General features: G+C 35.3%; 2 protein-coding genes across 8 annotated transcripts in view; both read right to left on the reverse strand.

Moving 5' to 3' along the window:
- Nucleotides 1–8,036: 8,036 nt before the first annotated feature.
- On the reverse strand, nt 8,037–8,756 carry LOC136986506 (uncharacterized). The gene has a single exon (XM_067284058.1). It carries the CDS (start codon nt 8,754–8,756, stop codon nt 8,037–8,039), a length of 720 nt encoding a protein of 239 aa, XP_067140159.1.
- A 4,249-nt stretch (nt 8,757–13,005) lies between these two features.
- LOC136986570 (enolase-phosphatase E1-like) overlaps nt 13,006–25,354 on the reverse strand; it is a 42,491-nt gene continuing 30,142 nt past the window's right edge. For 4 of the 7 annotated variants that reach the window (XM_067284144.1, XM_067284148.1, XM_067284145.1 and 1 more), the window contains exons 2-4: nt 19,032–20,523; nt 14,363–14,516; nt 13,006–13,970 (exon numbers count right to left, since the gene is read on the reverse strand). In XM_067284144.1, the coding sequence (XP_067140245.1) occupies nt 13,884–13,970; nt 14,363–14,516; nt 19,032–20,523 (1,733 nt within the window). In that variant the 3' untranslated portion in view covers nt 13,006–13,883. Of the gene's footprint in view, nt 13,971–14,362; nt 14,517–19,031; nt 20,524–21,383; nt 21,629–24,002; nt 24,141–25,053; nt 25,241–25,354 lie in introns of those variants that run through there. The other 3 variants (XM_067284150.1, XM_067284146.1, XM_067284149.1) reach the window with 3 other exon arrangements.

Here is a 25,354-nt window from a genome sequence, read left to right on the forward strand (position 1 = left end):
ATATATTAGGGGGATTGATGTTAGTAAAATTTGGTGGTTAAAGGTCGAAGGGGTGGGGAGATAAAGGGGGATCTCGTGTCATATCTCCAGTAGAGTCGGACTTAGTAACAATTTTACTCGTTATTAGCATTTACAATTATTTATAAAACGCATCCCTACCCTCTAAATTAGGCTTTTGCCATTTTATAATAATTTAAAAAGTAAGCTTTTTAATAAAATATCATAACAGATGGCGCCACCAACATTTTAAATGTTGGCTGGAAAGTTAGGCAACTCGTTGCTGGATTTTTTTAATAACAGACTTTTTAAAAATTTCCGTTGATTAAATCACATGCACCTTTACTGATCTGATTATCGTAAAGGACATAGCCGATACAGGTCTCTCTTAATGTTCGCAATACCAGGAAGAATATATATAGTTGTGTCGTCAGTTTTCTTTATCATAATTACATATACAAGAAGAAAATCTTATATAAATTGTAGACTAATTAGAGAAATCAAGAGAGTAGAATAGTACTTGTATTTACATGGCTAGAGTACTGTATGTATGTAATTTTCAATTTAAGAAGAAAATTTCTCATATAATTCTATAGTTTTAAAATTCAATATCTTAAAGACATATTTATAATCCAAGTACATTTTTATTTAATTTGATCAGACAAACGTTGTCGTGTTCTAGGAACACATTCCTCGAGAGTTACATTAGAGTCCCGATTATCCGGATACTAATAATGGTTTTTTTATGACAGATATTTTGAAAAATAGCTTTGATTGAATACCCGTCTAGTGTAGAACTACGTGCGAGCATCAAGCAATAACGGTCGTCCCTTCCTTACTCCACAGGGTGTCTCGTTTTCCTCAACTCGTGATTTATGATGTCATACTTTTTAGATGACGTAAGGGCATTGCTTCCGGGAAGAGCCCGAAAAATTCTGTTCAAAATAAATCTTTAGTTTTACTTGATGTGTATTAACTTTGCTTATTTCTAGAACTATGATATCTAGCATTGAAAAGCATAAAAGTTGTAATTTTTATAGCTATTTATATCTTTAGTGTCTAGATGCTCTTGTTAAACTTATTGCATAGAAAATACTTGTTTTTATAACACGAATCCATATAGTGTTTGAAACAGTGGTGCAGATAGGTTTTAACGGGTCTTAGGCAAGAAATTGTTATGTACTGTACAGTACATATAACTTTTTAAGCATAATTTGGTTAGGAAATAAATTAGTTTAATAGCAAGCTAGATTCATAAGTAATCGTTATACGTTACTTAGAATTTTATAAACAAAATAAATTGGAAATACAGAAGAGAACAGTTCCTAAAGATATTTTAATTTTATTAAAATATATTTAGGAACTATTCTCTCTTCTCAGATAAAGTTGTCGTTGCGAAACTCGAACAATTAATCACAACGGAAAACTTGAAACTTTTTAGAATTTATTTCTTTAAACTTTTGAACTTCTGCATCTAGAGCATTCGTTACTTTTATTAAATGTTTTCATTTAATTAACTTGCTTTGTTTGTCTCAAATCTTGTAATTCAAATTTTCTCCTCTTCTAATCCAGATAGAAGTCTGAAACTTTAAGGACATCTGAGTCCGATGATGATGCGTTTTGGGGGGTAAACTCTCCTCCGCCATCCTCCCCATCCAGAAATACAATAAGCATGATCAAACGTAGAACGTGTATGTGAGTGCAGTGTAGTGATGTAGCTCTATATGGTAGGGTGGTCCACCCTTACCATCTCCCACCCCAATCTCGAAAAACACGAGCAATAAAAGTGTTTTTTTTAAAAATAAAATTACTTGAATTCTTTCCAATCGAATCGCCTTTTTCTTGAAATCGATTTTTCTTAGACAAGAAAATTTAATTTCATCGCCGTTTCTTGTACCAACAAAAGTTGTTATAGTAGCCTATCACTTTCCGAACTTTCGCGTTTGCTAAATCATTAATTATCGCTGAAATCTGTTTTGTTTATTTACGTTCATTAGTTAATAATGCCAGATCACATAGATTAACCAATATTCCACTAAACGCAAACAAAAATTTCAAGTTTTATCGGGGTTTAATACTTTTCAATATAGCAACCCTTTTCTGCTACGAGATTGAAGTAAGCAGTGTAATGTCTATAGGTTTTTTTTTATTGTATGTTTTAACGCGATACCCGATGAGGACAGACAATTTAAATGGTTATTTGTTTGTATAATGGCCTGAAAGATTGTTAATTGTGTCTCATCTACTACTAAACCATTAATCTGAGTGATGTTTAAGAATTATAACTCTTCATTCGCATTATATTTTCAACGCATTTTATTTATAAATAGTTTTATTTTATCTGAACAAGTAACGAGTCTTAAGTAAATAAATAAAATTACTTTTACAATACCACTGTTAATTGTTCTCATTCCAACTCCCTGGTCTCCATAAAGCCATAGATTATTGAAGTGACAGACAGTCTGAGGCGTCCAGAGCCTGCCCACAGTATACATAGATCCTCGTGTATCTACTGCCCCAATAACGCGTCACAATCAGGTCAGAATCGGTCCAGATGGTGGGCAATTTGGCAAAACGGCCACCCTGCTTTCCTCGACTCAGATATGGCCTTTCTCAAATTTCGTCAGCTGTGCATAATCCTTTTGATTGCGTCATATGGGTTTTGCATGGCGTTTAAAGACCCGAAGACAACGGGTACACTGAAAATTGTGAACACAGTAAGCTCCTACGAGCCTTTTTAAATTAAAGGATACTGGGGTATCGATGTTAAGGAACTATTGGTGGCGTTACCTGACTTGCAATTGGACTCACTGCAGTAAGCGGGCAACTCTGGGTTATTTTTTGTAAATGGGTGCATAAATACTTTTAAATCTGTATAATTGAAATATTCGGATGGTCGAGGAGGTAAAGACGTATGCCCATTGTTTTTGGCATTCGGGATCAAATCTGGATGGAGAACCTCGGGAATTTTGGAGGTGATCTGTTCCGGATACGTCGGACCCGTTCATCATCCAGCCTCTGCATTTGGGCCTAACCCAACCCACGATGGATGAAGAAAAAAAGCACTTTTAGTGCCCTCGAGGCATCCGAATTATGAACATTAAAATATGAATATATTTGTTGCATTTTAAATGTTCGGAGTCGGTCAAATATTATAGGCACAATATATAACGAGAAGTGGATATTATTCGCTTCGTCTGGTTTCTACTCTTTGACCCGTTCGGCTTCATTTCTCGTACAAGAAGTTGAATTCTCTTCAACATATTTGCACGGATCACTAGAGCATGCCAGACATAACTATTGTCATCTTTTGGAGAACCGTAAGCAATACTTCCTCTTCTGCAGTTTCTTTATTAATTTGAATAAGTTTCTATATTTGATTCTTCGTAACACATATATACTTTGGGACTATTTTTGACATGGTTCGAGCACTTGGGGCTATATTTGTTTCACTCCATTTGTTTGTGTTTTAGCATTAGCCGACGTTTTCAATTTAAATTCTATATAATATTCCTCTTATATTGATTGCTATACAGTATTTGTCTTTAATTACTTATTATAAAAAATTTGAAATCTCGAGCAGAAGAATTCTTTAGCGTATGTTTAAATATTTATTTCAACATTTTGTCTTGTATTGTCTTCTATTTTAGTATAGTTTTGTATATTAATAAAAATACTTTAAAAGATAAGAGTTTTTTACGAAATAATTTTTATCTTAAAACCGATGGAGTCAGATAATCAAAGTCTTTTCTTGTTTATACTATTGTTAATAATACACGGAAAAATTAATTTCCCAATCTTTTCTGACGTATGGAGGCTGAGAACTCACAAAACTCTAATCTATTTACTTAAAATTGAACTAGAGCGAGGACTAAAAAATTAAAGACAGACAGGTTAACTTTGAGAGAGAAGTTTTTTTATTTAGTTTACGTTACCCCAAATGCATTTCGCCGTTATCGGCCTCCTCAGTAGGGATTTTCACGAAAGGATCTTGGTACAAATTAGCCATTAGTGGTAGAAACATCACCCATACGGTGAACATCACGTTTACAGTTATTATATCTGATAAAGCTATCCCAGCATTCCGCTGGTATTACACCAGTATTCAAATTCATTACACTGGTTTGCATAATGATTGCATAATGTTCTTTAAATTTTTCGTTTAACTACATTTTTTCCCCGATGTAATATTTTTATATTATTAATATCGACACAACAATTATTCGCGTGACAATGTAAGAACACCGGAGAAGTATTAACTTTGAGACGTATCGAAGCCAGGTGTTCCGACAGTCTTACTTGTAGTTTCCTTTTCGTTTCACCAACGTAAAAATTCGGCGTTCGACATGTACATTGAAGTCGATAAACCATTCCCTCTTCTTCAAATAATTCTTTTTTCACATAAGATCTTGTCACAAGTCCGAATAACCTGTTTTTTTGGATCGGAGCTAAGTTAGTTAAATTATTACAAAAATATTTTTGATATTTTTCAAAGAGACCTTTAATGTATGGGAAAGAAACATACTTATCCACATCCTGTTTTTTCTTTACTTGATATCTATTTTCTAAATATTTATCATACCAATTCTTTAGGAGTCTTCTCGGGTAGCTATTTAATAAATATTTCTTGTTTATTTCTTAGTATAGTTCCCAATATAAGAGAAAACGAAAAATTTCGTTTTCTCTTATATTGGGTCTAGTCGTCCTGGAAAAAACCTTACTTATTTCCATCAGATATATATTTCTCTTCTGGCTAAGTGGGCAATAAGATTTAAAGTTTATGACTTTCTTTGCACTACAAGGTTTCTCGTACTTACAATACTCCAATAATTTGAATACTGGTGTAATACCAGCGGAATGCTGGGATAGCTTTATCAGATATAATAACTGTAAACGTGATGTTCACCGTATGGGTGATGTTTCTACCACTAATGGCTAATTTGTACCAAGATCCTTTTGTGAAAATCCCTACTGAGGAGGCCGATAACGGCGAAATGCATTTGGGGTAACGTAAACTAAATAAAAAAACTTCTCTCTCAAAGTTAACCTGTCTGTCTTTAAGTTTTTAGTCCTCGCTCTAGTTCAATTTTAAGTAAATAGATTAGAGTTTTGTGAGTTCTCAGCCTCATACGTCAGAAAAAATTGGGAAATTAATTTTTCCGTGTATTATTAACAATAGCACAAACAAGAAAATAGTTTTGTATATTTTGCAAATGACAATTTTGAAAATTACGATCGTAGAGCAATTTTACTGCATATTAAGTTAGAAGTATTAACATTGTTTTGGAAAATTTACATTATTTTTTACGTTATGGCTATATTTTCTGTTCAATAAATCAATAAACGATGAAATTATTTTTGAATTTTCTAATACACATTCTTCTTAATCTCTCGACTGTTTTAAAAATAAAATCAAGAGATTGACGCAATGGGTTGATTTATAAATTAAAAGACGAGATAATTAATAACCGGCAGGAATAACTTTGAATGATGTGAACATAAACAGCTTGTTTCTTTGCACAACTTCAAAGTATTATTGTGGGACAAAGAACAAAGAATAAATTCAAATAATCTTTGATCGAATCTATAAATCTATCTCCACACTTTCCTAATCAAGCACACTTCCTCTTATTCCGATATATTTGCAATTTTCTTTATTCTTTTTCTGTTGCATACAACTCTCATTTTAATCAAACATACTTTTTTATTTGTTATTTGTTAATCTTTTATCTTTCTTCGCTTCTTATTTAACGATACTTTCTGACGACATTAATAAACTAATTTTAAAAATTTCCCAATGCCTTCTTGTATATACAGACTAACTTTTGAAATATCCCTCGGCCCTATCGCAATTATCTGTTGCTTTTAAGTAGTAATTGATTTATCTTGTACTGTTTACACGCTTTCTTTAGATAAATAAACAGTATTTTGAATTAATAAAATATGGCAATGCAACATTTGGGGGAGAGATCCTCCAGAGAGGATTTCTATGAGAAACTGATCCCTATTTAGGTATAGAAACATAAAGAAATCCCGGAAAATTTAATCGTTGGTGAGGTGCGAACCCACGACTAACAACGTTCGTTGGCTTTATCTACTTTGTCACTGATGGATAAAAGGAAAGTCCACTCTTAATAGTTATTCTACGAAGAAATACGAAGTATCGGCTCATATTGTGTCAATTAGATTTTTATGGATTCCATTATTGTTTGTTTATGGTTGCTCATAAATAAACACTGATGGTCTCGCCTCATAATTGATCATTCAACATAAATAACGGAGAAATAACTTTAATGATTATTGAGAGTCACAATTAAAGATGGTGAAAATCACTTCTCGAATTCGAATATTCGAACTTAATTACGTTAAGTAACTTATTTTGTTAATAATTTCTTTAATATTGATTATTTAATTTGTTTTGTTTATTTCAATACATTAATAAATTAATAAAACAAACAAAAAAGTAAAAAGAGGAAGAATTTAGTTTAGTAAAGAGGAAGAATTTTTAGAAACGAAACTTTTGAATCCGCCATTTTGATTACGACTGCGATATTGAAGAGATTCGTTGTATAGCATAAGAAAAGTATAGTATATTCAGTGTAACTTTTATTAACTTTATTTTACTACTAATTAGGTCGGATGGTCGAAGGATTAAGGTGGCAGCCTACCGCTGTGGGAACCCCGGGCTCTAATCCGGATGGGTCGATGGGTTCCTTCCCTTATCATCCGGCCGCCCCATAGTAGGCTTGGCCGAATCTATAATAGGCTTGCTGAAAAGATACTCTTAGTGCCCATGTAGTGGGGAGAGTTTAAGAAAAGTATTTACCAAAGTTTATCTTGCTTTTATATTTGCAAAGGACATAATTCGTAAAAAGCATTAAATTTCTCAAGAAGTTAAGTGAGAGTTTTTGATTAAAAAAACTCGCACTTAACATTCCACGATTTTGTCATTTTCTTTGCTGTAGATAATATATTTGTCCATGATATTCGAGGGTGAGAGAATTCCTTATATATCATAGTTAAAAAGAGGTAAATAATGAAGGCATCCGTTACAGAACGATGGATTATCGGATATTCCTTGTGTGTGTATGCGTACATCGGTAAATCTGTGTAAAATGGACACTTTACATGAAGTTTTTTTGGGAAACAATTAGGAGAAGGTGGGGCAGGATGAGGACGTTAAGGTTTGAAAAGTCTAAGATGGCAACCACTTTAATGAGAACAATAATTTTTTTATTCTCAGCAACTACAACATTTGGTAATATATAATACAAAATTTAATTTTTGAAAAACGTTTTTAAAAACAAGAAAATTTAATATTTTAAAATTATATGTAAATGCACCATCTTGCCCCACCCATGGGGTAAGATGGGGATATTATTTTTATATACAAGAAGGGCAAATTAAATGGTTAAACTTTCGTTTTCTTCAATATTGGCACAAGAACAGTATGCCCATTTATCACAACGGCTACACTTAGCCCAACTCTCTGTAGATACAGAGTATAATCTTCCACAATAGAAGCATTCTGTGTCATTTGTCTTTTGTTTCTTGTTAGGCCTACCATTGCTGATGCTTGTAACTTTTGATTTTGCGGAAATTCTTTCGGTAAACAAAGTCCGTTTTCCTGGGGGTGCCGAAACTGCTGTTGATTGTTTTTATTGTTCCATCAGCTGCTGCTTCTACGGTGTATCTGTTGGGATTGCTGTTTTTCCCCTCTCCTGCTATTTTTGATTTTATCCTTGTTTCCAACATGTGGAATTTGCATTATTTCTGTGGGGGACAGTTGAGTAAAAACTGAATGAGTAGGCCTACTTGTAGTGGTGTAATCAGTGACCGTTTTTGCACCCAGATTAGGCATACCTACGCCTTCATGGTTTTGGTTGTCCCAAAACGAGCATCCTGGTGTGTCCTGCTGCTGAAGGGGCCTGTTTGTCGTCTCTGCAGAAATAAAGTATGTTTCCGAAAATACTTCTGGATTCATTGGTCATATTCCCGTCTTTTGAAAGCCATTTATGGCTGTAGATATTGTTGCAGCTCTAAGAAAAGCATTTCCAGAGTTCCGCTATCTGGAAAACGCCTACTACCCATCCTGGGTTGCAACGTAGCCATTTGGTCACCTCTTGGTCATAATAGGTACTCAAAGGTTTCATGAAAGCCACATCCAATGGTTGCAAGCGATGTGTGCAGTGAGGAGGGAAACAATAATATAACGTCATGGTCTCGAGCATATCAATGAGCTCAATGTTTTTTGTATGCGTAGAATGTCCATCTAACAGCAAAAGGACAGGCCTTTCTTTTGAGGCTCGTGAAAGCTTTACAAATCGTTTAAACCACGAGATGAAAATGTTACCTTGCATCCACCCACTTGAATGACACTCTGCCCAAGTCCCAGGTGCGGCACCATTCAGCAATTCTTGCTTCATGCGAAGTCGAAGGTAAACAAACATTGGCAGTAGATATGTACTAGCAGCATTGAAGTAAACTTCAACTGTTACTGTCTGCCCCCTTTTAGCAGAAGTTAAGGCACCTACTTGCCGTCTCCCCTTTACGGATATAATCCTTCCTTTGGACTTGGGCACGCACGAAATTTCTGTTTCATCGCAGTCGTATATGCGTTCTGGAGTTAATTTATGTTTATTAACTACAGATGATAACAGTTCAAAGAACGCTGTAATTGCCACCTTATTAAACCCAACAGCACGAGCTGCTGACGTTGCTTCCAGAATTCTCAACGATAGGTTAGAATTTCGCTTCATGAAACCCCTGAACTACTCAATTCCAGCTTCACGTCGTTCATTGTCAAACTTGTGCTGTTTTCCATTTCGCTCTGCTAGTTGATAAGCGAGCTTCCTGAGATCCAAGCTGCTTAAACCAAACAATCGAGATTCCATAGACTACAAATATTCCACCAGCTCTGTTTCCTCTTCAGGAGTGAAAACCGGGTTAAAACGACCCAAGTTTCCCTTTAGAGGACGTGATGTTTCTCCAGACTTGCTCTTTCGCCTATGTATTTTAACTTTTCTTTCTAGTGTACTCTGAGGCACATTAAAAATAGTAGCGGCTCTCCTGTTGCCCATTTCACCCCCCAAAACACTTTCCACAGCATTTTGCATCGACACCTTTAACCAGCTATGTCTATTAGATTTCCTCACGTAGTTGCGAACCATTTTTATAAAACAAAAGTTTGAGAAACAGTTAAAAGACGTCAAGTAGCCTACAATATATTAACTAGAAGACCTATTTATTAATGCATAAATGGAACATTAACGATAAATATATCGAAGCAAAAGTGCAATGAATAAATATTAATCATAAAACATATGGAAGCTCAGAGAAAAAAATTAATGAATTATTTTCCAAATAAATAAATATAAAAGTTTGAACTTACCCGTATTTACTTTACCAGACGATACTGCCACTTCGCGCATGCTCAGTTTCTCTATTTTGTAAGCAGACGATATTTTTTTTCGTGGGAAAAATTTTTATTTTGATTGTTATCTCACATTTTATTTCTTGTTAAGATAGTATTTAAATTTAAAAAATGTTTTCATAAATAAAATAAAACGAAATAATGTTTTCACACGCGCTCTCATCGATATCGAAAATTAGCGCGCCTCAAATTTTCTTGATTGTTTAAATATTTTCTAAATTGTTTCTTAAGTAACGCGTGTAACAATAGGAATTTAATAAATTAAAATCTGTAATAATTGTTTATTTTAAATAAATAAATTGTGATTCAATTTTGTTTTTAAATTCTTCTATCATTTTTTTTTTTTGAGAAGACGCGTCAAAAATCAGATAATTTATAATTTTTAAAAACATTTACGTATATAAAATTTATTTTTTTAGACCAAAACGAAGTATATAATTTGTACAAAATTATATTCCGATTTATTTAAATGGAGAATATTCTCTAGGCAAAACAATGTATACATCGTATGAAAAATTAAAAATGTGCGCCTCTATAAAAATAAAGCATAGGTATAAGGATTCAATATTCTAAATATATATTTTAAAACGTTTATATTCTCCTCTCGAAACATAATATAGTAATACAGTATATACTGTACATTTAAGTATGATTTAAAAGTGGAATATTTTATTTTCTATAAAAAGATCCTTCTTAAAATTATTATTTTATATATTCGAAAAAGTGATATAGAATTATCAATGACAAAGAATTTAAAACTAGTTCACTGAACTATATTGCAGTGCCTCTAGCCAGTAGCAGAATTTATGGCTAACTTGGGCAAGATGGGGACCTCACCATCTTGCTCCAACGTGCACTTTTCAAACTGACTGCAAACACGGATCAACTTTATTTTAAAACTAAACAATTTCAGTCTTAAAGGTTACTTCGAATACCATAATATCTTCATCTGAAAGGTAATGTGAAAGTTCACAATAATACTTATTTTGTAGAAACTTTGTAGCAGGCGTAAAATTAGATGAAGTATTGCTGAAACGTGGAAAACTGCCTTACTTCCAAACAAAGAGAGCGATTTTCGGACATTCTCTCGTCCCGTCATCCCTTTTGAGGCTGACATTTAGTTCCCCAAATAACAGCTAGATGAAAGTACGTTAACCACGAACAAACAGACGTCCCCGTCTTACCCATGGCCCCATCTTGCATCACCTTCCCCTATATAAGATAATCGGAGTAAAGAAGCTAAATTTCAAATCATAATTAATGCCGCTTGAATCTTCTGTAACTTGCCGCTTGAATCTTCTTTTGTTAGCTTCTCAGTGATAAGAATTACATAATTTTTTCCTTTGTTAAAATTATACTTCTATTTTTTTACAAATTAGCTGTAATAATGTAACACCGCTTCTCCCGAACTGTAGAAGAATTAGTTAGTGAAAACAATATAATACGAAATGTCAATTCTGTTTAAAACTGAAGTGAAAAGAAATCGGGCTAAATTTTTAAAAATAAAAATTTAATATTGAATTTATTATATCCTACTTATACGACGTAATAGACTAGAATAAAGGCTTGAAAAAAGAAAACTTTTCGCGAAAACTGATTTTTTTGCGGCTAAACGGATTGTAAAGTGAAAATTGTCGCGGCATTTGTCATGAAAAGTCATTGGTGATGGAGCAACGATGTGAAATTTTGTGTTAAATGAAGAAAGGAAAATTGATATCGAAGCTTATTCAAGGCTAAGCCAAGCTTACGGGAACAACATCTTATAAAGAACACGAGTTATTGAATGATTTCACTATTAACGAGCAAATACACTCTTTGTTCTTTCTTGTTTCATACAGAAGATTTCATAATACGAATTTTTGTCAAAATTTTCAACTATCGATTATATTTTGCTTTTAGAAAATAATTCACGAATTTTTAATAGCAATATAAAAGATTCAGAAAGATGCGTTCAAATTGCTATTAATAGAGTTTCTTAGGCGAAACGGAATTTAATAACTAGTCCAAACTGCATACAAAAATATAAATGTAAAATATATTTTTAATTTGAATATATTGATAGTACAATTAAATATAAATGCTTTGTAAATCCTGAAACTAAAGCTCAGAGATTGGGGTCTCTCTAGTGACTGTCAGGATACAGCTCGGCAATTACTGTATCCTGAACTCTTCACGGACGTGCCTCTGATCTTTGATCTTTATATGAAGTGTAGTTTTCATCTGTGAATTTTACATTAAGTATTTTCATTATTTTTAACATTTTAATATAATTTTTTGTCAATGATCATTAATTAATTTATGCAACTATGACGTAAAAGAGTTTTACAGTATGCAATAACTTAATATCCCAGCTGAGGATACGTTATGATTAAATTATCAATGATTATCATACTGTAATGCTAAGTTGGGCAAATACTACTTTTTGGAAACGTTAGATACGTTGTTGTACAAAGTTATGAAAGTTGTAGTGAATCAAGCACGGAAACACCTAAACTTAGTCCTCATTACGACGTTAATAGAGACGTAAACGTTAGAGTTAATCGAAATGCCCAATTCAAAATCGAAACGTGGAATAAACATTCACAAAACTGCAATAATGACGTCTTAATGTAACTTCTGAGGGCTGTGAACGGCTCTGGTACCACAGGTTCGATCTCCGGATCAGAAATTTCAGGAATTCTTTGTTGGTGGTCTGTCCCGGATATGTCCGACTTCATCCACTATCCGGCCGCCTCCATTGTGTGGCAGAACCTCATAATGGATGTGGGGAAAGTACCCACAGGGCGGAGTTAGAGAGGAAAAAATGTAACTTCGAACAGCATAAAAGGAAGATTGCGTATATCTTCGGGAATGTCATTGGATATTCTCTCCTATCAAAATAGACACTGTTTAATATAGTGTGATCACTAAATAGTATGCAAATTCTATCACACTGACAGATTGTAGTATTGATTCTATTGCTAATTATTGCTAACTTATTTAATGTTGTTTTGCTTACGTTATACTATTGTGATTTTCTTCAAAATTTAAAAATTTTTTAGGCATTGACATAAAATCTTAAAAAAATCATCGGCATCTACAAATTAATAGTAGCGTAGACAAAGAAAAAATTGTCGCGAGAAATTTCAACAATGGCATTTTGTAAATTTCGCCGTAGTAAAAATGATATCAGATAATATTCGGATTACTTCTTATAAAATTTCCGAATGTGACATGACATTTTGCAGTTATGAGATTATAATTTTCTGAATTCAATAAACGAATATTATTAAATTATTTAGAAAAGTAATTATCGTAATATTAAACAATTAAAAATTGAAATTTTGTTTGGTAAGGCTGCACAACTCATGGGCGATCTGCCAATGAGATGCCTCCCAGGAGGACTTTATTTGGAAACCGGCCCCTATTTAGGTGTTACACACTCGAAGAAAATAAAACACAGAAAACTCTTTGCGCCATCCCGTTGATGAGGTACGAAACTGGGTACCAACTACCATTGTTTGGGGCCCTAAAAAATAATCGATTTTGGAAGAAGAGTAATAATATTATATTTAAAATATTCAAAGAAAAAAATATGATTTCTTACAATTTAACTTTATTAAGTACAAAAGCATTTGTGAATAACGAATACAAATAACTAACTAATAACAATAATATCTCGGACCGGATAACGGATGCAGCAAAGTACGGTTAGAAAGTAACCTGGTATATAGATATACAAAAATATCCACCATTGAAAACATTCGGCCGGATACGTTAGTACGTTAGACTCGATTAAAAAATCTGTGGTTAAGGCACTGGACAAAAATAACGAGAGAATAAAATAATCGCCGAGTCATTCGACTCGCGACACGCAGCACCAATTATATATAGACTATATATTCTGTTGTATGGCCGGAATTAACAATAGAACACCGGATTAGAGTTTCTTCCATTTTTATTCACGGATAGCGGATAGCTCCGATCGAATAGATCCTCCAAGTACTGGTCGCAGAAAAATATATTTAAACGGCATGTTTATAAATAACTAATTCATTTAAATAATAATAATAATAATAAACGAGATCGAACGGGTGGAAACCCTACAAACTTTTGCATTTCGATTTTCTGCACTTTGTAGGATCATTGGCATTTACTCGACTTTTACTTATAACTTTCTCGATCCAAGTAGCGATCGATCGGAGCGGCGTAATTGTTATTCCATAGTTTTAACGTTACAGATCGATGTTTAACGTAAGTACACACTCGATCGGGTGGTGGTACCCTCGCGAAACTTCAACAAACTCTCGGATATTCTTAGATTTTTCGAGAGATAATATGGAAATTTAGAAGCATTTTAAAAATAATCCGTATGAAAAAATAATAAAATCTTTCCTTCCGATGTTTTTTAAACAACGAATAAATTGTCGTCGGACGGATCCGGAGTAGCTCCGTGCAAGTAGAGGAGATGCTCTTAAGACTTGGCTTCCGCTTTCTGTATTCGCTGCTCCCATTGTGCTATCAGTGCGCTCTTACGTCTGACGTTCGACACGACCGAATCCTGTAACACAAAAATAGGTGATATTATAGACAAAAAGTCTCACGATATCTGGTATAAAAGGACACGACACGACCGGTTCTTTCCTTATGATGGACAATGTCAGCATTTCACTCTTCCCGTAGAGATCTTTAAGGAATAAAAATTAATGACCCGTTTAATAAGCAAAACAAAATTTACTTTCGATAGCCGGTGTTAAAGCAATTCTAAAAATACATATGAACGTTTATTGCCACGGCCGAGAGACACGCAACAAGAGATCTTAAGAAGGTTACGAAGAAAACCGCCTACTTCGAGATGTTACGGCAACAGACACTAAAAACTAATCTAAATATACCGAAGGATTTCTAGTAAAGGATTAAAGAATACAGTATATAAAAATTTCCAGTACTAACGTGATTATCGTTTTCATCCAAAAGGTTGGGATTGCTGTTGGATCTATCCAGATGAGTATCTTCAGAGTCACCATTGGTAACTACCAGATCTTCATCAGATACCAGGGAGCTGAGGTTGGGTTGCGACAGACCTAGAAGTCGAGCCCTCTGTCTTCTGAAACAATAAATAACAATTCGGAATAAATTTTGATAGTAATTTACGAGCGCAAGTTAAGAGAAAACTACGAACTAGTAGAGTTATTTTTATTTTACCAGAAGTAAGCGCTTAGACATAACTTTGAATAATAAATAACCGAGTTCGACGACCGTTTCTACCTTCTTACATAAATATTCGAGCGAACATCAAACCAGTCTAAACGTAAGAACGGACACACCCGACCTTTGTGTTCTTTACGCTGTTTAATCTGGTCGTTTATATCCTTTGCGCCGTTGATAGGGATCGACGCTACTTACCGAAATTTTGGCTCCAACGAACACGGATGTGTGAGTAATTACGACATTCAAGGTTTACTACCCTCGTTAGGTTATCGCACGTATTTTATCGGCATTAAAACGCCAGAAATACGATTTAAAAAAATGAAAGCGCGTTAAGAGTTTGCTGACTTCATAAATCACTCGAGATCAAAGCTTCTGACGTAAACTATCATTTTCGGTTCTTCTCCGTTGCCGTTACTAATATACTTATTGCCGCGGCCTAGATAATTAATTTGTTACGCTCGTTTCCATTGTGGAAGAAAGTCGTAGGTAAAGGTGCGTGCAACTTTGCATTTCGTCTGGAACAAAACAAAGAGTCTGGCCTTTTGTCGTCATCCGTCTGCGGTGGAAGAAAGGCATTAATAATTTCATAAGTTCATGGTCTTTTCGTGCCGTCCCCGAAGAAAGAAAAAGAAGAATCCCGTTTACCTTAAATCGATTCACCCGATCGAACACGGAATAATCGATTTTTCGTGTTTCACCTTCCCGTTTCTGATACCGGATAAGAAGGGAACAAGTTTTTCTATTTAAAGAACGATCACAGATCGTGTTTTCGCACAATCTTCTTCCGCATCGACGTACGATTTATATCTCGACCTTTCACCCGATAATAGATAAATAAATATCGAATCGGATTCGGATCACAGATCGAGAAGTCGCAACACATTCGAATGGCTTTTCTAAATTTAATCTTTTTTAAAAAATATATTCTATCCTCGTTATCTGTCAAAAAAGGAATGACGGAAGAAAAAGAAAAATGGTGTTTTAGAAATGTTATTTAAGTTTTAAAAAATGGTAAAAACTGGAGAGTAGATCGAGCCGATCGTAGATCGAAAATCAAAGATATCTTTACTAGTGTGTTAAATTATCTCACTTACAAAATAATTTACGTAGTAATAAATAAATACAACCAAAAAATAATAAATAAATAAAACACAGCACGTAAATCAGGAATTCGAATTAGGAAAATCAAGAGGATCTTGATTCTGTCCATTGTTTGTGCCAGAATTAGGAACCCGCTCTTAATCAGAATGCTGCATACAACCCAGTTCTGAGGAATGCCATAAAACCCCACGTAGCATTGTAGGTAGCTTATATATATTTAAATAGATGTCTTCATTGAAAGAAAATGAAAGAAAACATACTTTCACGTCTCAAAATTTATGACAAAATTAAAACTATATATTATTATCCACTAGAAGCCTCACAGGTTTATGCAAAATAGTGTATTATGAACGATTGTTATGTACGTTTGTTAAAAAGAAACTTAATTCATTAGAACATTCATTTTTATTGCGATCGATTCATTGTAAAGAAGCAAAATAACTTCGTAAAGTTCGTCTCGGACGTTTGCAATAAATTAGGCGAGAGCACGAGAATAATAAATGAGGATTAATTAACAATATATATTCACGAAAGAGTTTCTATTCCACGAATAAATGATAACGTAGAAATAATTTCAAAGACGAATATTCTGATTTAGATACAAAGTTAAGAAAGTGCAATGCGGAGGAAGCCGTTCACCCGATAGCATAATAAGCTACAGATAAACAGATTTACGATAATACAATCTTGAAGTTAACTGATGAAATAAGATAGTTTCGATCAGATATAACCGAGCGAGTAGCATAATAAAGCCTAGTCCAGTTTCTTATCGTAAAGTCTAACTCTGCTCGTTCTTAAAAAACAGTTTTTGTATCCAGAGTCTTCTGCTACGATTCAGATATTTCGGAGTGAGCAAGTTCATCGTACACAACACCAACGATCCGTGGGCGAAAGAGACGCACCGAAGCACAATGACGACCTCGAATTTCACCGGAAAATTTAGTTAATGGAGTATTCTCTAAGTAAACGTTAAAAGTTAATACGGGTATCTTCCCTTCTCTGTCTTTCTGTGTAAGAAAGAAGATTCCGAGTCAAAACCATCTTGCTGGCGATTTTAAATCCTTAGAATCTTACTTTTTTGAAAGTTAGATAAAAAAGAAATACTTTACGATTTGTATTTTTCAGGAGATTTCGGTATACTGTGCTTATATTGTCTTTTTCTGCCGTAGAGAGTGATAACCAGATACATGTCCGTAATGGACAAAAATTGAAGATGATCTGCGTGAAGATATGAGATTGTTACGGCATGGTACACATCTGTGATAGTTTCACGTTGTGATGATAATCCAGACCAACTTTGCTCATTTAAGACCACACAACGGATTCGGCTGAAGATTGGAAAGGATTTCTGTTCAAAATTCCAGAAAAACATTGTTGAATTTCAAGATAAGATTCAAATCAGTTTTATGTTTTTATTCGTGGACATTTTACGATACGAAATTCTTTTAAGTACTGACATCCGCCCAATATATTCTAGTAAATTTTTTATCTACCCGGTGGGGAAAACGATAGAAAATGTGTGTAAATTCCTTTCCCGTATTTAGGAGGGACGGAGGGAAGAAATCGAGTGAAGAAAATTCGCGGAATTGAGACATTTTCCTCATTTTTTTTTTTTTTTATAAAAATGATTGGATAATTGGATACTTTTTTGCTCGTGTAATGGGACGTATCAATGCCATCCATTAGACGGATGAGGCGAGAAACTACTGTATACAGAGTTCTGCATCATTCGCTAAAAATTACGTATATCTCGTAAAGCTGATCAAAAAATACGATTCGCTCAGACTGCGGAAAAGAAATTATTCTGCAATCATTTCTTCTTCGAAAAGTTTTCGTGTGGTGCCTTCGTGATATATTAACAATTAAAGGCAGGCCACAGTGTTTTATTTCCGTTAGAAATACAGAAGTTTTACCGAAAATAATAATATAATTTTAGGAAATTTTCAACTGCGATTCTGTATAAGAAATATGAGAAAAATGTCATATTCATCGCAATCACAAGTTAATCGATGTCCCCTTTTTGTGTTGCTCTTTATGGTGTGCAAAATAATTGGAACAATTGTTACGTTATAAGGAAGAAATAAAATTCCTACTCGATAGTCACTCTTTCAACTAAATTATGCGCAATATAAAGTACTTGAGTTCTCGATACAAGATACTTTAACCGTATTATTTTTAAATTAATTTAAATGTTTTTTTCCTGGTGTGCACGCACAACAAGTACTTAAACATTAGTTGTTAAGTATGAACTCTACTTCACGATCCTTCATGTGCTGCACTTCATGATAATTGTAATATATTATTGAAGGTAGCCGAGATTGTTGTTGCAGCAATCTAATGCACACATAAAATAGTTTTATTTATGAAAAGAACGATGGTCATTAAGGTAAAGAAACATCTCGTGATGATAATATGTTCAGATCTAGCACTTTAGCTTCAGATTTTCGAAATTAAGAGTCATTTAGTATCATTATGGATGCAAGCAAAATACGAAGGCGTTTTAAAAGCAGACAGGCAAAAGACTGTTATACACGAAAGCTCATAAAAACTGGATTTCAAGAGTCAAAAATTAATAAAACTTCGAAATACAGTAAATCAAATATATGTATAGCTATTGAATTTAGCTAAATAATTATAAAAGCATCGAATTAAATTATTCCGAGTAATTTAGTCTAATAATTTCACTCTAGTTGGAGATGGAATGAAAATATCTGGTGAAGAAACAATGAAAAATAACAAGCAAATGGAAGTGTCATACACAGATTATTACCAATTTTCAAAGAAAATTGTTACAAAAAGAGATGATATTTTTTGGCGAGATCTTGCGCCATGTTATTACTAAAGAAGAAACAATAAAATGTCTTCAAGATACCTGTAATTGTGTTCAATTTGGCTAAGTAGTTTCTTTTGTACGAGTCTCATTCAAAATCCAAGGATTACAATTAAATTCAAGCTTCGAAAGGTGAATCGTGTAAAGAAAGACCGATTTCAGTTGTAATTTCGTGTAAATTATGTAAAAAAAAAAAACATGTTCAACAATAGTCTATTCAATGTTAAAACACGTTAGAAATAACTGGAACTATAAAAGAAATATGTTCAGCTACTTGTAATTTGGAGCATAAAGAGAAGATAAATAAGATAGCTGAAGCTACACGTGGACCTGTTTTTTTAATTAATATGTTCAATTTCAAAATTCTATATTTATATACTGTATATGATATTACCCTTATAATAATACAGTTATTGTTATCGAGAATTGAGCTACTTATACATAAAAAATTACAAAATAAATAGAAGGGAGAAAACTAACCTGAGTTCATCTTCCCTAGCTTTCATTTCTTTCAGTTCTTCTTGTATTTTCGATTCTGCCGTGGTAGATCTCCTAGATACCATGGAAGCCATGTGCCCATTAATTTTCCTGACTTGTGGAGGTCGAATCTCGTAATAATCCGAATTGGGGCTCTCGTTGTAATAATTTCCGCCAGAAAATGCGGTGAAGCCTATGTCCTTGCCCTTGCTTTTGATGAACCTGCGCATGCTGATGCCCCTGCCCGGAGGAGGAGGATTACCTACTTTTCGTCCGACGGGGATATTGTTGGCCGAAGAGCTACTAGAAGTGGGCGAGGGAGATTTGCCATTGAGGGCATGCCCATTAGTCTTTTCGTAGATCTCTACTGTTGGAGATGGAGATTGTTTGCGATCTGCTCCGTCCGGCGTGCAATTGCCAGCCTCTCTGATTCTAGTCACCTTGGAGTCCGTTCTTTCTTGGGATATGGTCTGGATGTGACCAGATTCGCGCAGGGCCATCTCGCGTCTAGTTTGTTCTTCGATTTCTTGTTGGATTCTCGTCGTGGCTAACAAACGTTGCGTGTCGTTGCCAGTTACGGGACTCTCTGGCATTTTAATCGGTTCTTCGAGTTTTTTCGGCTTTTCCTTCACTTCACCATTTCGAATCAGTCCTTTTTCTCTCTTCAGTTCCTCTTCCCTTTCCCGTGCCAATCTGATTTCTCTCTCTATCGGCGACTCTTTAAGAGCACGATACTTAGAACTATCCCGTTCGTCATCTCCGTCCTCCAAAGGTTTAACCTTGATTCGATCCTTTCTTCTGTGACAGAAGGCGTAACCGATATTGTAAGTCTGTCCGACGTGCAAAGAATCCAAAGAGACTGCTCGCGTCATGCTGTTCTTGGCGTGGAAATTAACATTGTTGGTGGATCCTCCATCGTCTTCCAGAAAGTCTTCGGATTTGGTAGATCCATCCGACTGAATGGACTCGTTGACGGTTTCTTGAGGTTTGGAACGAGAGGCAGCCTGTTCTCTCATCTGCCTCAATTCTTCTTCTCTTTTTCGCATCTCGCGAATCTCCATAGCAATCTTGCTTTCCGCTGCGTGATTGTTAGGAGGACGTTTAGCCTTCTTTTCCTTGACTTCCGCTTCTCGACGGGCTTCTATAATTGGAGCATCAGTTTCGCGGCGAATTTCCGGACTCAAGTTTAACTGCTCGAATTCAACACTGACTTCTTCGCAAGTTTCTTCCTTGGGTTTCGACGTTTCCACGACGCTAAGGTCGATAGAGGCAGTAGACACCACATTAGATCCCACTTCTATCTTATCGGCAACTTCCGTCGAATTTGAACTTTCGGGTTGTATCTCGTCGACGGCAATCGTTTCCGTATCCGGAGCATCGTCGCCCGTTTCACGAGCTTCGTCTCCTCCAAAAGTGATCAAGTCCTGGTCGGACATTTTCTCGTTAGAGACGTCTTCCGAAGCTTCTTCTTCCTCCTTTTCCAACCGATCTGGCTCTGTGGGGAAAGAAGATAAATAATTACTAAGAGGATTGCTCAGCAGAAAGCGATAGAGCAAATGACTGGATGTCAGCATGTTACGGATCTAACTGGTAACCGGGGCGCTCCGTTTATTCCCGAAAGGCGGAAACTCCACCCAACAAACGACTCGAGGTAACGCAAAGACGAAAAAAAGTCAGTGGACGACATTCCGCAAAATCTTCGAGCATCCTCCGTCGCGGTCCGGTCGACTCCGAACGGGTTTGCTAACAGAATGAGAAGAGGATACGTCCCCGACCCCGGAGGAGCTTTCATGCCTCCGGTCGTATCGCACCTCATGCGCGACTCCGAGCAGTCGACCCAAACGCCACGACAAAAGGGGAGGTAAAAAAACAGCCCAAAACCAACCGGAAGTGGCCAACCGCCGCACCGGAATGAATAATTTCTCGCGGAGTTTTCTCCTGGTCGTGACAGAAAGGATCTGTAAGAGCATCGAATGCGTAAGATTGGCTGGAGTAGGAGATTCTCGATATGTGACTTAGGAGCGACCAGATAGAATCCGAAAAAGCACGCATCGGTACCGGTGAATATTGGGTTTAAACGCTTTAGGAACCGAAAACGAAAGCACAGGACAGGTAGAAATCCGTGAGAAACCAAAATCGTCCGGCAGCGGTCGTCCCGGTTTCGTTAAAACTATTAACTCAAACAATAGTCTTCCAGGAAACGTAAAAAAGAGGAAAATTCTCCTGGTATAATTTCCTAACTCGCAGTCGAAAAAAGTGGGAATTCTACTCTGACGGAGGAACTTAACGCACCTGTCTCCATGAGAAACGAGGTCCAGAAGAAGAAGAAGGGCGACGTAATGGGCGATCACCTACCTTTTTCCCGGGGGAGAGAGTCGAAGGGAGAAGTATCGTACCAGCGACATGAGAGTCGGACCTTCGCCAGCAAACTACAATGGAACAACGCCACGCAGACGCGATCCAATCCCCGGGTCGAAGCGCTTAGTTCAGCCAGGTGCGGTCGGCCAATGGCGTGCGGTGTAACAAAGTTCTACCCGACCCGCGTAACCGGTCGCGGCCACCGCCGACAACCGAAAACGTCGGACGATAAACGAAGAAGACTCGTCGATCCGTTTTCGTCTACCTGAAGGAGTGAATTCCTCCGTCCGTATTCTCTTCCACAACAGGGGATGCGAACAAACTCGTCACGCGCACCATCAAAATATCCGGCAGGATTATAAAATAGGAATGAACCGGAAGAGCGGAGGCGCGCCTCGATAGTCTCTCGTCCGGTTACCACCCGGGGGCAAAAATGTCTAATCTGGTCGAATATCGTGACGCGTGGTGTGAAAACCTGGTAAGAAATGCCCAGGGCTTATTATAAAACATTTTTTCTATCACGTGCAAAGCGTGGGTAATCGGATGTAATGCCGAGTTCGACATCTTTCCATCTACTCCGAGCCATTTGAAGTTGGTAAAAGAATAAAACAAGTACTCGAATTTTAATAGAGATACACGAGAGTAACCAGCACCTGCATAAAGAAAGTATTCGGATAAAACCACTGCGACTCGCAGCCTACATTTAAGACAATTATCGAACGATAAAAGATGATAATAAAACTGGAGTTGCAACTGAGGATAATTACAGCTAAGGTGGAAAATGGATGTCAAAAGAAAGGGGAACGTACAAGGTTAAAGTTGTTTATATTAGGTGGAATTAGAACGAGCTCTAACCTGGAAAATATGAGCCGTGCGTGAGTTTTATTGAGGTCGGGAAAATTGACTTTTCGGGCGACGATTACGGCATTCTAGATGAAGATAATTTCGTATTTTTTCGTAATTTCCTATTGTACGCTACCACTTTTAAGTTGATTTAAATTCCTACTCGTTTACGACATTTTTCTACCCACGAATCGGCGATTATTTTTAATCATTTTAGGTTATAAACAGTTTTTGAAGCACAATTCTTTACATAACGAGACGACGTCGGAAGCGGGAAACGGGGTACAATGCCACACAATACGAGTACACCGTTAAAAAATGATTTCGGGTATTTACCCGAAATCGCTTCTAACGTAATTAAATACGAGCGTTTCCGTTTGCATTGTGAATTTCCAAGAATTCTGCGTATCGAATGATTCGTCGTAGGAAAGCAAAAATTTGAAAAAAATGACAAACCGCCCATCGATTACAATGCACACAATAGATATCGCCTCTCTGACCATTCGTTTAATATGCAAATCATATTGTTTTCAATCATTTATCTGTGATCTTTCTTTGATTATCGAGGGCCCACTTATAAAGAAATTTATAGTAAAGTTAGATAAAAATCCGACACACGTTTAGCGAAGGAAATTTGTCCTAACTTTCACTCCATTTGTATTCTTAATTACTAAAAATCACGGCTCTAGTAAAGAAGAGAACTTTATAGCAAAATGCTTTATATCCACCTTTTTTTTTTCTATTAGAATTTTGCAAAAATAACCACCTTAGAACCGCCATTTTCGATCGAAAAGAGTGTTATTTTCAATGGAAGTAAAAGCTTCTTCCCAATTTCAATCTAAGATAATAATAATGTACTCAAAGTTTAGATGATTAAAGAGTTTTAAATTGGTAAAAAACACGCGCAAACTATCTGCTATTCTAGACATTATATCTACAATGAGAAATAATATAGGCATACTGTTTATTCAATACGACAAATTGTTCTTGTTGCATTAATTTTAAATGTATTTTATTGCAATTTACATTTTCGCTTAAATGCTACAGAAATAACCGAATTTAGTAATTTTCGGTTTGTAATTATATTTTTAAACTATTAAAAATGCACGATATAATTATTAAATAAAAAGATTCATACAATTCGAGTGTTAAAATGTGTTTACCCAACAGCAAATCGGCACTTTTTTGTAAATTTAAGCTGTTAATTTCCTTTTTGGACTTTTAAATTAGACCCTTTTAAGCTTTTATAATTGGACAAAATTAAAATTTTAGTACTCTTTTATCGTATATTTGAATCCGTAAATCAATGGTTTACAATCGAGATACTTATTTAAAAGATTGGAAATTATAATAAAAGATCTCAGGCAGATAATAAGTAAAATAATTGAATACACAAATAATTAGATAAATAAATAAATCTATTTTTATGTAAACTTGAACCCAATTTATTTTTTAAAGCGAAACGACACCCGTATATATGGACACTGATCCGGTACTATGACACTGTTAAACAGTTATAATACACTGTGTATAAGTATAAATTTGTTTTAACGTTTCAATATCTTATCGTCGAATATTGCATATTAGTTATTAAACATTAGCAATACCAAATTTCTTAACTGACAAGAAAGATATAAATTAAATAAACAAATGACTCAAATATCCAATAATGTAAATTTCGAAAGCCACAGAAAGATAGAATGCAAAGAATTTAATAATAATAATAATGCTTGTTTATAACGTTTAAAAACGACATATTCTATTTTTTTTCACCTGGAATTTCGCCATCTTCGGCCATCGTTTTTACCTCAGGACATTTTAAATCCATGGCGTGAGAGTTAGAAGAGACAGACAATCGACTCGAGATACGAAACTTTTATCGCTAGATATAACGAATACAGACTGCAATTAAACACCTTATTAAGGCTTATTATACGATATATCTAGATTAATATTATCAGAGACGTTAATAATAAATCTTTAAAGGCGAGAGAAACTTACGTTTATCACTGCATCCGACTGCAAAAATGTTTTTAAACCTCTGTTTAAGCCTATGCCATATACCAACTCGCATAAATTACATACGAAGAAATGTATTTATTGGTAGGAACTAGGATAGAAATTTAGAGATAAACACAAGACAAAGCGGAATTTTCGCTATCGAGGGGATTAGCGATGTTCAAAGTCCTTCAAGAATACAAATTTCTTATTTACTAGGCGTTGTTTCTAAGATAAAAATCATTGTTTGATCTAATTTAATTCCAGGAATTAAATCATTCCGGAAAAATAAAACAGTGAGAAAGTGCACACAAACAAGCGTAGAAAAATAAAATTTTAATTCCTCTCGTTAAATTAGATTTCCCTTTTTTTTATTAACTCGTCCTGATTCCAAAAACCGTTGAACGTTCATCTAAAATGGGTTAATGTTATTTTCGAAAACTCGTTATCTTTCGCATACCTTAGGAAAATCTCTCAATTAATCTATGCTGAGAAAATACGATTCCGGATCGATTTTTAACAAATAATATATGATCTATGATCTTTAAACTTGGGCATTCTTTATGTTAGCAATCAGAACAGGCTCCGTATTTAGAGGGCCCTGCGAAAGATGTGAATAAGATGCTTTTTTAAGGTCGAACATTAACCGAGCGCAGGCCCCACTAAGCAAGAGTCCACGAGCGAATACATGGATCACACTCTCACGAATTTAGTGAATATCGCAAAACGAGGAGATGGAGATAACCTAAAACGCTTCTGGCACGAAAAGGACCGTAAAAATTTACAAGAAACCTTATCGAATATTAGCAATAAGAAAAATTCTTACCCAACGTAAAGTTGAGCAACCTTATCCGGATATAACCTGAGGTTACTTGTTACTCGACTTCCTGAAGAAATAAAAGGGCCGTTGTTTGCTCCAACACAATGACCAGACTGGCCCAATTACAAGTGGGATCGTAACTCGGTAGAACAATATCAAAAGCGAGCAATAATCGTAACTGTGTGCCAGGCAATTTCGTTTTTCCCGACATCTCCGACTCGATCGACTATTGTCCCGTTATCATCGGTGACCAGAAACGATTTACGTGAAGGAAGTCTTAAAAGTTGAAAGGTCAAAGTAACAAACA

Source organism: Centruroides vittatus, unplaced genomic scaffold, assembly GCF_030686945.1.
Source record: "Centruroides vittatus isolate TY-2023 unplaced genomic scaffold, ASM3068694v2 scaffold_1152, whole genome shotgun sequence".
Lineage (NCBI taxonomy): Eukaryota > Metazoa > Arthropoda > Arachnida > Scorpiones > Buthidae > Centruroides > Centruroides vittatus.

Coding starts and splice junctions, on each gene's coding strand:
- LOC136986506 (XM_067284058.1), bottom strand. CDS start 8,756: ATGAAGCGAAATTCTAACCTATCGTTGAGAATTCTGGAAGCAACGTCA.